Raw genomic sequence first — 12,454 nt, forward strand, 5'->3', positions numbered from 1 at the left:
CTATTAGGGGGCGGTAGAGATTTTTACACATTAGCCGAAAGATTTTAAAAAGTCAAACGTCAAAATAAAGGACTTCGAAAGGCCTTGCAAACAAGATATTACTCGATACCACTTGTTATTTAAAACTTTGAAGAGAATGACCCTGGGGGGCAGAGGGTGAAATATTTTCGGTTAAAAAGTTGTCCCCCTTGACAAATCTTTTGACGTGTCTCGACGTTTTTTCCTTTAATCAGTGGTTTTCAAATGAACACCCTGTACTATAAAGATGTAGCATTTCGACATTTCGCCCGACAAATGGTGATCGTTATCGTTATTATGAAAACCCAAAAAAAAATGAAGAGGGAATTCAAAATTCTGGTAGGTATCGAAAGGTTCCAGAAAGAATCTAAACAGCTCCTTGAGATCGCTATAGAAGGCTTTTAAAAGGTGTTATAAATGCTTGAGAGTTTACGATTGCTCTGAAAAGTGTTTAGACGCTTTTCCAAACCCTTACTCAACTTCAGGGACACCTGAAATTTTTCTAGAGAACCTTCTCCAGGAGTTACCAAAACTATTTCTACTGATTTTGAAGTTTTTTTAATAGTAGTCTATGCCACTTAAGTAAATGTTATTTCCGAGTATCTAAACTTCCCTTCACTCTTAAGTAAGTAAATTTAAATGTAATTTTTTATTTTTTCATCCCTTGCTGTAGCGATATCCACTAAAATTTTAAATTTCATGTTGGACACTTTTCTGGATTTAGGAATGTAATTTTTTAGGGTTGATCATTCAATCTCGAAAGCATTTCACGTTGAAGACGAAAATTCACCCGTATTATTAATTACGTAAAAATATGCCAAGTAAACGAGTTCAACAGCGGTATGGTTACACGAATTTAGCAGAAGTTTCCTTTATTTATCTCATTATTTCGAGGAACCAAATAAATTGCAACCTGCAACTTTCCAAAACTTATCTAATCTCATCCTTTGCAAAAGTCGGAAATAACAGCTTAAGAAATAAAGATAACATTTTGAAACCCTTATCAATGTCAATAAGAACTTTTACTCCCCTTCTCTCAACAATTCCCGATGTTCCGGTACTTCATCCTTAATTAATTAGGATAAAAGGATTAAGTAAGCGTGTCATACAAATTAGAGATCGGATTAGTTTAAGAGTGGTTACTTTTTCCCACGAACAAACGCAATAATAAAACTTGGGGTTAAGCATTAAAAACTAACTTGTGTGGCGTATTGGTCTTTTTCGTATATATATTTTCAAAATTGAGGGGCTATTACCTAAACACAATGAATAAAAATCTATAGTTGATGGTTGAGAGCACGTTTAAGTCGCGTGCCAAACAGTTCAACGGCCACGTGACAGTAATGCCCTCATGAAAACCTTATTAGTCGTTTTTTCGTTATTATTAAGAAACGGTGGTGGTTAGTAAAACGAAATTAAAAAATAAGGCGATTTACATACAATTTGAAATTATTGGAGTGAAGTCTTAGAGAATTTCTCTGCAAAGTACACTTCAATAAGCACATGGGAACGCAATTAGCTAGTCAGTCAACAATCAAGTATATAAACAGATAAGCGGGGATCATTTCCGACTCGTCACTTTCAGCCCCTAAATACTTCCCACTTGTACGTATTGTCAACAAAGGACGCTATCAGTCTAAAGCAGCGCCGGTGCTTTGAATACAAACCCATCCTTCTATGACAACAGTATACGAAGCGGGGTGACTTTTTTAGTTCTCTTCAGTTATTGAAAGCACCACGTTCCCATTTAACTATTTGTTGCATTTATTTTATTTTAACCATAATGCAACTAAATCTGCGACTGAATATAATCCATGAATTGATTTTATTACACTTATAGGATATCCAACACAGTACGCGCCCTATTCCTCTTTTTAGAGTAATAAGAGTCACGTGGTTGTGTAATAGAAATAAGCAGCTACAGGTTACAGGATATTTGATTTATATTACCATTTTACCATTAAATCCCTTCCCCCTCCCCCTTCAACTCCGTCTTTTGATAAGAAGACAGAAGAAAGAAGGGAAATAGTTGGTAGAAAACGGTTCCTTTCGTTGAGACCTTTAATTAGAATACCATGAAAGATAAAATTAATTTCTAACACCACCCCCCCCCCTCCAGGAGTCGCCCTGGAAAGTTAACGCAAAACGCTGTTAAAATCTAGTTTCCTTCTCTTCAATTGCAAGCTTTAGTGTTTAATGTTTATTTTACAACATAAATAAAAACAAAAAAGGATGAGAAGTGGTATCCACAAATCTGATGAACATTACTCCAGAGAGTGGGCACAGTCCATTATAAATAGGGAGTTGAATTTTTGAACATAATAGATTAAACATTTAAAAACAGTTATTGTTCACGTGGAAATACCTAGGTATACAGTATGCATTAAAAAATTAATATCACATTTTCCTTATACTTTCACTCGGCAAGTTTGCTAAAATGTTCAACTGTGACAGTAACGGATTTCCGTTACTGAAACGCAAATAGCATTATTAGTATAGGCACTGAAACAGCACAGCACATGTAAATTATTGTTCTTGGCTGACATTCAGATACAACAACAAATTCTTCATTCCACCTCGACTGATTGCTCGTGATCGGAACCTCCATCACGGTTTTTTCATTCGAAAAGAACTTCAAGTCCAAGGCGCACGAATTGGTTTGATTTTCACAGAACGACGTTCTACTGGAAACGTCGTAAACAGTCTTGTTTAATTGGAAACGCAATCGGATGTAGTTCACTTGCACTTCATTTTCACTGTTAAAGATAAAGAAATAGTAACCATTGCTGGGTATCCTGAAAAAGACTTTTTAAACGCCAGGTGGGTGCGTGTAGGAAGCTTACTGGTACGTCACTTTGTTGGTGGACGAGGCCTCGTCGAAGCTTTCTTCGCTTAGGTGGGCGTTGCAGCGCATGTGTGGTGTTAAGGGTAAATTAAGTACTAAACCCTCACAGTTTAGAAGAGCTTCCTCAGAACTGGAGAAGGATGACCAAAATTCACTGCTACTTCTGTCGTTTAGAGTTGTTTCGTTTATTTCCCCGTGATGATCTGCTATTCCATCCACTTGAAAACCCTGCAAACAAATATTACCATTATGCCGTTTCATTCAACAATATTGAAACATGTCACCATCCTGGTACATTAGGCCAGAAGCCAAGCCATTCTGAACTGTAATTGATCATCATTTTTAATTACACGTAAAGTCAACTAAATTGATCTGATATGATCAGAACGTTCAAGAAGATGCCTGAACATACTAAAGACCGCGAGAATTTTTTTGCATTGGAAATGCTTACGTTTTGTATGGGTATGAAGTTACTGGTTAGTCGAGCAGAAAAGAAGAATTGGTGTCGCATCAAGTCGCGAATACTGGTTTTGTTAATTCGAATCTAAATTTATCGCACATCGCCCGTGAGGGTATTACACGCATGTTACGACGCTTATTATTTGTGTTTTACATATGGCGTTGTACGGTTATTATTTCCAATACCTTCGATGATTGCAAGGATTGCGATTTGCGAAATCTGTGAATTTTTAAAGATCTAATGTACGATAAATGTGTTCACTATGTTTTAAAAAAATAAATTCGTCTAAAGTGTATCAAAAGTTAACAAATTTCGACACTATACTAACGTAAATCAGAAAAAAATTATAATTAATGATTTTGTGATTCAGTTTAATATTGTAAAAGTTACAATATCGGTTGACCTCAAATAAAAACAAAATAATAATTGTAAAGTATTTGAACTGTAACTCGGTGTATCGATAACATAGTCGGTTGTATTTAACGTAGCTATATCAACAAAGAAAGTTTACTACTGATACAATTAATCACTAGTTGCGAAAATTTGTTTGTAAAAACGAAACGCGTCAAAGTTCTAATAAAACGGGAAAATACTTTTAATATAACAAACGGCGCGGTTCTGGAATATTCCATATATAACCCATAGTTGTGTAATGTTTAAATTCTTCGCGCATTCTTAATAATTTGAGGGAGTGGGGGATTTAGAATGACACACATACCTCCTCAATTGCAATATTCCCTTCGTCATCATCAGCATTTAACATATCATGCATTGCAGACGAAATGGTAATTTCCCTCTTCCTTCTTCCACGTATCTGTCCTTTATCTAAAGGACTTAAGCCTGCAGCTCTCTCATTCAGTTTCTGCAAAATTTTGTGTTGTTTATCGCCCAAGGAATCCAGCTTCTTCGAAAGCTCCATGTACAATTCGTCGGACGCAGTTTGACGGCCCGCCTCGTCTTTTATCTCGGAGATAACAGACGCTTGTAAAATGGCGATGTCCTTATCCGATACCGTCAGATTTTCAAACACCACGGTATCGCTTTGCACGTTAGCACTACCGGGAGAGGCGGAGGAGTTCGTTTTAACGTAAGAAGTCGGTGGCTCTTCTTTTGGCGAGTTTTTTTGGAAGGTCTTCTTCGACCCCTTTTGTCGTTCAATCTTCTCAATGATTTTCTCACGTTGTTCGTTCATTTTCTGCGTTTTTTTGGATAAAGCCTCCAACAGCACTTTCAACATTTTAGGATCGGTGATGTCGGGTACATCGTGTTTTAATCCAACTGTGGCGTTGGTCCCATTACTATGGTAGGGGTGGTGGAAGTGTACATCAGAGCGATGTCGCTTCATTAGGTGGGGCGTATTTGTGTCCGATTCGGCTGAGGAGTTGCTGGAGTCGTTGTAGGTGCCATCCATCAGACCTTTCGCAATTTCTTCCAATTCTTCCGAAGAATCGTCACCGATGTATGCACAGTCGTGTAAATGCTTGTGTCCCCGAATTATAATCAAAGATGCGCCGGGCCATCTGCACTGAACGATACAATAAATGTCATGCGAGCTATTGGCAGTTACAATACCTGACACATGTGGACACGGTAACGGTCGATCCCGCCAGCAAGTAGAAGCCCCAGTATTCCTTCATGTCGTCCTCTAAGTATATCTCGCGGACCATTGACACGGGTTTTAGGGTGGGTGCCATTGGAGGATCTTGTGGAAGAAGAAACGCGTTAAAAGTCGCATTGTCGTTCACTTTTACTACTTGACTCTGAAAATTAAAAACATACAATGCTATTCATTTAGAAGATTTCCTATGTCTAGTTTCAAATGACAAAAACTCCGCTGAAGGATGCCTAATTTTATGCAACTAAAATAACTTCTTAAAACAAATGAACATTTTGCTGTCATATTGATTAATTGGAATATTCTTGCTTTGACTTCCTTATTTTTATTTTCGTTCGTATGCGATGTATTCAACTGAAGAAAAACTTATTGACTATTGTCAATTGGTATAGTGGCGGTAATAGTTTAAAGAGCGCAAGAGACTTATTTTCTGTGTTGATCACTTTCAAATTAGTGGTTGTTGAAATGCGATCATCGAAAGAAACCATAAATAACCCTAAATTTTAATTAGGATTATGATTTTTGTCATTTAAAACTAGACATAGGAAATCCCTATGTCTACTTCTAAAGGAATAGCACCGTACAATGTATTTCGAAATGGTCAAAACAAACCGATCTGCGGCCTAGCACAGGTCAGTCTTTATTATGCGATTTCAATATAATCTCATTTAGAGTCAGTCCTTCATATTTAATTTAAACTTATTCGTGTAACGTTTATGTAAAAGCGAAACCATTACAACCGGTAGCCAGTTTGTGTAACGAAATTGGCATAGCCATTACCAGAATCATTCCGCAGTGTTCCTGGTGCTTTCACTTGCAACATATCTACCTACCAGTTACATAAATATCTATAAATAGTCAACCATGTCTATTGTAATTATCTACGATAAACCTATCGAGAGTATCGATCTTTGTCTTTATCTCTTATCAGTCATTTTTCCCACATACGTAATTATAAACGTGTCAAAGAGAAAAGTAGAACAAATAATAATATCTCACAACTGCTGGTATGATGGATTTTGAACCGTATTCTTCCTTTGAAGTGAACATCTGCTAGCGGCATGAGTGTGTGACAATTGTTTATAGTTTATCTATAGTTACTTATCATAGTCAAATATGCATATACGTCTCATTAAAATAATAACTATCTAAAATTATGCTGGGAATTTGTGCGACTTTTTATTGGTTAATCCAAGGCAAAAAATGACGTACCGTTAATTAATTTTTAAAAACGACCTTCATGCCGAGTAAAATAGAAATGGACAAATCCAAGCGTTCTGGACGTATCATTATAAAGCGTTGTGGGTTTACCTACCTAATGGTAGGTTATTTCGGTTAATGGACATATTTTAAATTCGCAAATTTCCAAAATGCTGGGGGTCTCCGCTGCCTTCGGGATTTTGGAGATAAAAAGTTCGACTTGAAATAAAATTAGTACTGCGATTTACTTGGAGTAGGTTTCAAATTAGACTGTAATTAAAATGGAACCAATAATAACTACATATAGATACCTATCATATCGAACCTAATTTAAAGTGACAAAGCAGTAATTGATAAAAACTTCATCATTGACAGGACATTAGTTTTCTGTCGATTTTTCATTCCTACCCCACGAAGGCGAACGTGCAATAAACTGGTATCCATCCCAAAATTCCAACAAACAGTAATCAAAAGTTTATTCAAGATAAAATAAGACATTTGAACTCATTTTTTGAAAGTCATAAACTATCTAAAGCATTTTTTAAGAATTAAAAATAATGTGCTATTGTTTCCGTTTTGTCCCTCCGTTCGTCTGTCTGTCCCTCCGTGTGTCAGTCTGTCCTTCCGCCCGAACCCACTTCTGCGGATTTGAACTACTTTAGGGGAATGGTCCTAGAGTTCTGGAATGTTATGCAATATGTAGCCTTGAAGGTGTGTCGTCTGGCCCTCAAATTTTCAAAAGTTTCAAAAGGGGGCCCCCCCCCTCCTCAACAATTGGAATTGTTTTCTACCAACTACCTCCCTACTTTCTGACTCATTATCAGGGGCTTGGCGGTATCCTTCGTGATACTCTAATGAAAGGTCTCAACGAAAGGAATTAATTTCTACCAATCATAGCCTCGACTCCTTATCGTAATCGGATATAAATAATTCCTTACATCTCAAGAACAGATTGTCGGGGAATGGTACTCGTAAAAGGCGATTGGGACGTCTGGAAGAAATATATCTATTGGTGATGTCAAAACTTTACGAGCGAATTTCTCGAAAACGGTTTGTCGGAGGAAATTACCCACAGATACTCTTTATATATGGCGTTAAACTAGAACCAATGTCAAAAATGTGTTTTTGGGCATTGTTTTAGATTTTAACCATAGATTCTTGCTAGTAAGTGCAAACATCGCATATTGGAAAAGTCAGATGTGCGCATGCGCAGATTGCACAATACCAGCTTTCTTGTTTATGGAGACATTTCTTTGAAATTTGAACCATAGATACCTCTAGTAAAAAAAAACTAAGTCCACATAGCTGTGGCTTTTCGGGAAGTATTGATCAATGCATGGAAAAGGCGCCCTAGAGTGAAAACGTTTTTACTTGTTTAATCCAATGGGGGCGTAAATAAGACGGTTTTAGAGACAAAGAAGGAAAAGAGAAAAGTATTGTACGCTGAAGGATTACGTGCAGATTTTGTGTGTGTGAATAACTCGCCATTGTGTACAAGTGCGAGGAAAATTGCATTTGTAAAGTTAGACCTTGATCAATCCGAAATTAAAAGATTAAGTGTATCCACAATAATTAAATGCACTTTGGCATATTAGAGGTCATCGAAATCGGAACAAAGACGAAAAGGGACGTTTAGGTACGTAAAGTGGTTACTTCCAAGTGACGTTATCCGACTCTTTGTGAAATCACAGGCAAAAAGATAAAAGTAACATTACGGCCGGAAAACATTTTTTCGCGTCCAGTTAACTGCAAACTGCGCCTCAGTGAATGACATCCCCTGTACCGATCAGAAAGGAGAAAATTCTCATCCCGGCATCTGTAACCAAAGGTAACCCAGCTAGGACCAAGTAAGTAGCGCCAATTTATGTACGGTACCTACTGTTACTCTTGTTGCTATTGTATAGGGTGTCGCATTTTCCACACTTTCATGGGGTATCTCCGTAATAGTTAGTGCTATCAAAATAGTACATTGAAATACAAGTGCAGAAACGGTATTATTGAAAAACGAGTATAAATGTAGGAACACGAGCGCCAGCGAGTGTTCCTATTATACGAGTCTTTCAATGACCGTTTCGGCATGCGTGTTTCATACTATTTTTTCTACGAAAGTGAAAAATTCTTCTCTAGAAATTAGAAATTTCAACTAGCCAAATAACGACAAAAAATCGTATAGTCTGATCGTAGTTGGATGTTTCAATTGTAAATGATCCAGTAAGCCGGTTGCCATGACAAAACATAATTGTTTGAAAAATCGTAAATTTAAGTCAAACAATTTGTGGCGTAGTGAAGAAGTGTTAAGATAGATTTTGACGAAACTGAAGATGAAGAAGGTATGTGCACCCCGCCGGACGTTGCGGAAATGGCTAATGCGGTTTCGCATGAATTGCTACCCCAAAAGTCTAAGCAGCGTTTCGGAAAGGAGCGTTTTCATAAGAGAACAAATCGCTAAGTTTTTGAGAGAAGCGCCTGATGAAACATTTGTAATGATGAAGGTTTGTGAATTTCTTATTGTATTTTTAAATCATAAATAAGCATAATTTAATTACAGGTTGCTCTCGTCCTTGGAGTGGCTGGAGCTTGCCGTCGGAGCGAACGTTGTAAAATGACTGTAACGGATTTCACAGAACATAAGATGCAATTTTATTGATACCTAACGATTCCTGACTCCAAGAATCATGCCCCAAGAACGTTTTCTGTAGCAGAAGGCAAAGAAAATTCTACCATTGTCTGTCTTATATAACGAAACTGTGAATAAAGCAATACAATTACAAAGAGTTACTTCGCATATGTTTATTAGCGTGTAGAAAATGCGTGCAGAAAACATTTTTTTCTATTTCGGTGTCACAATGATGATTTTGTACAACTGTTTTCGGCGAAAACAGTTGTACAAAGACAGTGATTATAGTCGTTTTTTTTTTGGTAACTCATCTCTTAAGTTGGCAGTTACTAGTTAGTACAAGTAGGTACTTCGTTGGGTACTTCCATGTTTGAACTTCAAAATGTCAGTCTTACTACGCTGCCAACCTAAAACTTAACGGCATAAAAAGTGTTCCCAACATAAAACATGTTAGTTCTAATGTTCCCTATAGTTTCTGATAATGATTTTTTTAATTAAATTAAAGCACCGAAATAGAAAAAATAGTATGAAAAACGCGTGTTACAATGCTTTATTGTAATACTCCTATCTTGCGGACACTCGTGGCTACGCTTCGCGTCGCCACTCGTGCCACAAGATAGTCGTATTACAATAGGTCGCATTGTAACACTTGTCTTTCAATATACTATTGCCGCACTAGTGTTTCAAAGACCTGTTTTCACAATCAATTTACCTACAAAAACAATCGTGTTTCTACACTTTCGTAGAAAAAAGTAATATCCGCGTCATGTGCGCTTTCTGGATCACACTTAAAATCAAAATTTTAAAATATTCGATCGCTTAAGAGATACGGGATAAGATCACAAAATGTTCAATGAATGACTATATTTTCATAGTTAAAAGACACACAGAAAAATGTTTACACCTAACAACATTTTTGTATAATTATTGGTGAATAATCTGCCGTTCACAATAGGTACACGGGGTCAACTAAAAAAGTTATCAGACCTAATCTCCTTTTTATAATAGAACATAGTGTATATTACCTAAAAAGATTGCATATTAAATTCTCTTTTCAAAAATATAACACACTAGGGATGATATTCAAAAAAAGATTTAAGTGATTCAAATTTAAAAAAATATTTAAAAAGATTAAAAAAAGAATTAAAATTGGTTCAAATGATTCAAACAAATTTTTTTAAAACCTTTTATTGGACCAATATTCAGTTTTTCCAATTGTTTTAGTGTTACATTTTTGAAAATATATCTTTTTAGAATGAAGTATAAAGGGTGATTTATTTAAAATAGTGTTGTTAGGCTCGATCATTTTTTTACCTGACCACGTATATTTTGAAAACGGCAGATTATTCAACAATCATTATAAAGAAACATAATAAACATTTTTCTGTATCTCTTTTAACTAAGAAAAATTGAGTAATTCTGAAATCGACAATTTTTTGGTTTTTCCCCGTATCCCTTAAACGGGCCAACATTTTAAACTTTGGGTTTTACAATTTTGTTTGGTCCAAAAAGAGAACTGTTTTGATAGCACTAACAATTACAGAGGCCCTATAAAAGTGTAAAAAATGTGACACCCTGTACTCTATGACCGAGTTCTTGGGGTTGTGGTGGTTGGGGGGAAGGTATGGTTATTTCAGTTCATTTAGAGAACTCTTGAGGATTCGGCTTGTAAGTTGACAAATTTTCTTTAAAAAAACATGAAAAATTTTCCTGTGTCGGAATCCAGCTGGAGGGAAATTTCCACACTTATTAATTCATGCTATCTAAGCTGAATACACCCTTGTATATCTTGTTCACCGTCTATAGTGATTTATGTTTTTTTTTATGTGAAAGTGGCCACACAAAATTTAGTTAGTTCGTAAATCCTCTATTGAAAGTCTACCCTTGAAATCCAATGTTTTCCTGGTCTACGATATGTTCACAAGGGTTGATATTTGGTTTTCTGTTAAAATATAAACCAAAATTACAACCGTTTTATTTACGGCGAATCAACGGAAGTCTAAATTACTAATAATCTTAATGAATTTCGGTTGAGCTAGCTATGGGGCATAAGTATAGAATTTAATAATAATAACAGGACTTTTTATAACGATTAGGCTTAGAGAAATCCCTAGTTGAGTGCGCCCCTCCAACTTTCTGTCAACCAAACAGCAGTTATTTAAAAAATTAATTGGCAAACAAGATCTTTTCACTCTTTAATAGCTTTTTGTCCATTTCCTGGTAATAACAGAACTTTTTCATAAATTTAAATGTCTAAATTCATGAGAGATTTGCGTCAGTTACGTTGCGCAAATCTGAGTGTACCCAAAATTAATTGAATGTCCATCATTATTTTGAAAAAAACCGGTTTATTTACGTTAATAGGTGCGTCGTGCGTAAATAGATACGAGTACGAATTTTCGCAGATAGAAAACGTTAAATACATGTAATTACCATAAACATGAAACTTATATGCAAAAAGTTAATATCACTTTTCAGGAAAGTTGCTATTGAGCAAGCCTTGGTCTGGTATTCTTGTGAATGGCATAATCTATGCACTATTGCTAGTTGTAGGATTTTTAAAACATTTTGGCGAAATACTTAATTATCATTAAACTATACGTGCTCCATTTTAAAGGAATTCTCCCAGGAACCGGTATTCTCTGGGTAATCCCATAAAAGATACATCGATCTAAAAAAGAGGTTGACGAACGTTACTTAATTACACGAGTACCTTAGACAGACAAATTGCAAAAAGACGATTATAATTGTAAGTGTTTACCGTAGGCTATTGCGAACCTTCTATTATCGTTGCATCATAAGAAAGTACTTAACGAACCTGGCACCAAAACGTCGATATTCTTCTGTCCAATAACCTCATATCAGATACAGCGAAAGGATACAGTTGATTTGCGTAAACGTGATATCTAAGATAAAGTGGCACTGACACTAGGGCCATAGGTAGCGCGATCCCAAGCAGACATAAACGTAGCACCCGCAAAGGGCCCTTGAATGATCTAGGACGCTTCCTGACCGGAGATACTTTGTGGATGGGTGCTTCTGTAATTACGTCAAAAATGTTACGTGCACTTAATTATGGAGGTATAGCGAAATACGTACCGTCTAATCTAACAACTACTGTCATTGTTTCAAATTTCAAAAATGGGAACGCACTGCATCGTCTCTACACCACACACTTCACTAATCCTTCCACTTCGTGGTTTAGCCTGAAATACACCGGTTTTCACCTATCAGCTGTATTTAGCTCCTTCTTAAGCACTACCGAATAATTACTACCAGATTAAATCAAACGGGATTGAATCGTGCACGTATCGTAATTTTTGAGTAGCGGTACACTCCGCGGCTAATTGAGGACTGATAAGTCGGATTATTGGAACGTATCTATCAAAGCGTCAAAAACACAGAATCCTCGCAGACTTTCAGTCGGCTCCATAATTTCACTATCAGCGCAGTGAGAGAAATAAACAAAACAAGATAGAAATATCAAAATGAGTTTAGCCGATAGTTCACGCCAAAACAAAGCAATTAAACTATTTTTTTCCATTTACGGAATCCAAAGCGTGATCCAAACATGTGATTGGAATTAAATTTAATTGAAGACCATGTGCCTCTGATTGAAAGCGAAAAAGAGTCGGAAGGAATAAGGAAAACTGGACAAAACTGGATTAGAGATACCCTTTCACCTTTTTAAGGAATTGC

At 36.3% G+C, this 12,454-nt stretch overlaps 1 protein-coding gene across 1 annotated transcript; it reads right to left on the minus strand.

Annotated features, from left to right (window-relative positions):
• Nucleotides 1-2,195: 2,195 nt before the first annotated feature.
• Nucleotides 2,196-12,122, minus strand: LOC116159681. The gene is made up of 7 exons (XM_031472715.1): nt 12,018-12,122; nt 11,855-11,961; nt 11,574-11,794; nt 4,896-5,083; nt 4,042-4,843; nt 2,862-3,091; nt 2,196-2,813 (listed from the first exon to the last, which is right to left on the minus strand). The coding sequence occupies exons 2-7, from the start codon at nt 11,877-11,879 to the stop codon at nt 2,486-2,488; spliced, it is 1,794 nt and encodes a 597-aa protein (XP_031328575.1). The 5' UTR covers nt 11,880-11,961; nt 12,018-12,122; the 3' UTR covers nt 2,196-2,485.
• Between the last annotated feature and the right edge of the window lie 332 nt (nt 12,123-12,454).

This window comes from Photinus pyralis, unplaced genomic scaffold (genome assembly GCF_008802855.1).
Source record: "Photinus pyralis isolate 1611_PpyrPB1 unplaced genomic scaffold, Ppyr1.3 Ppyr1.4_LG1, whole genome shotgun sequence".
NCBI lineage: Eukaryota > Metazoa > Arthropoda > Insecta > Coleoptera > Lampyridae > Photinus > Photinus pyralis.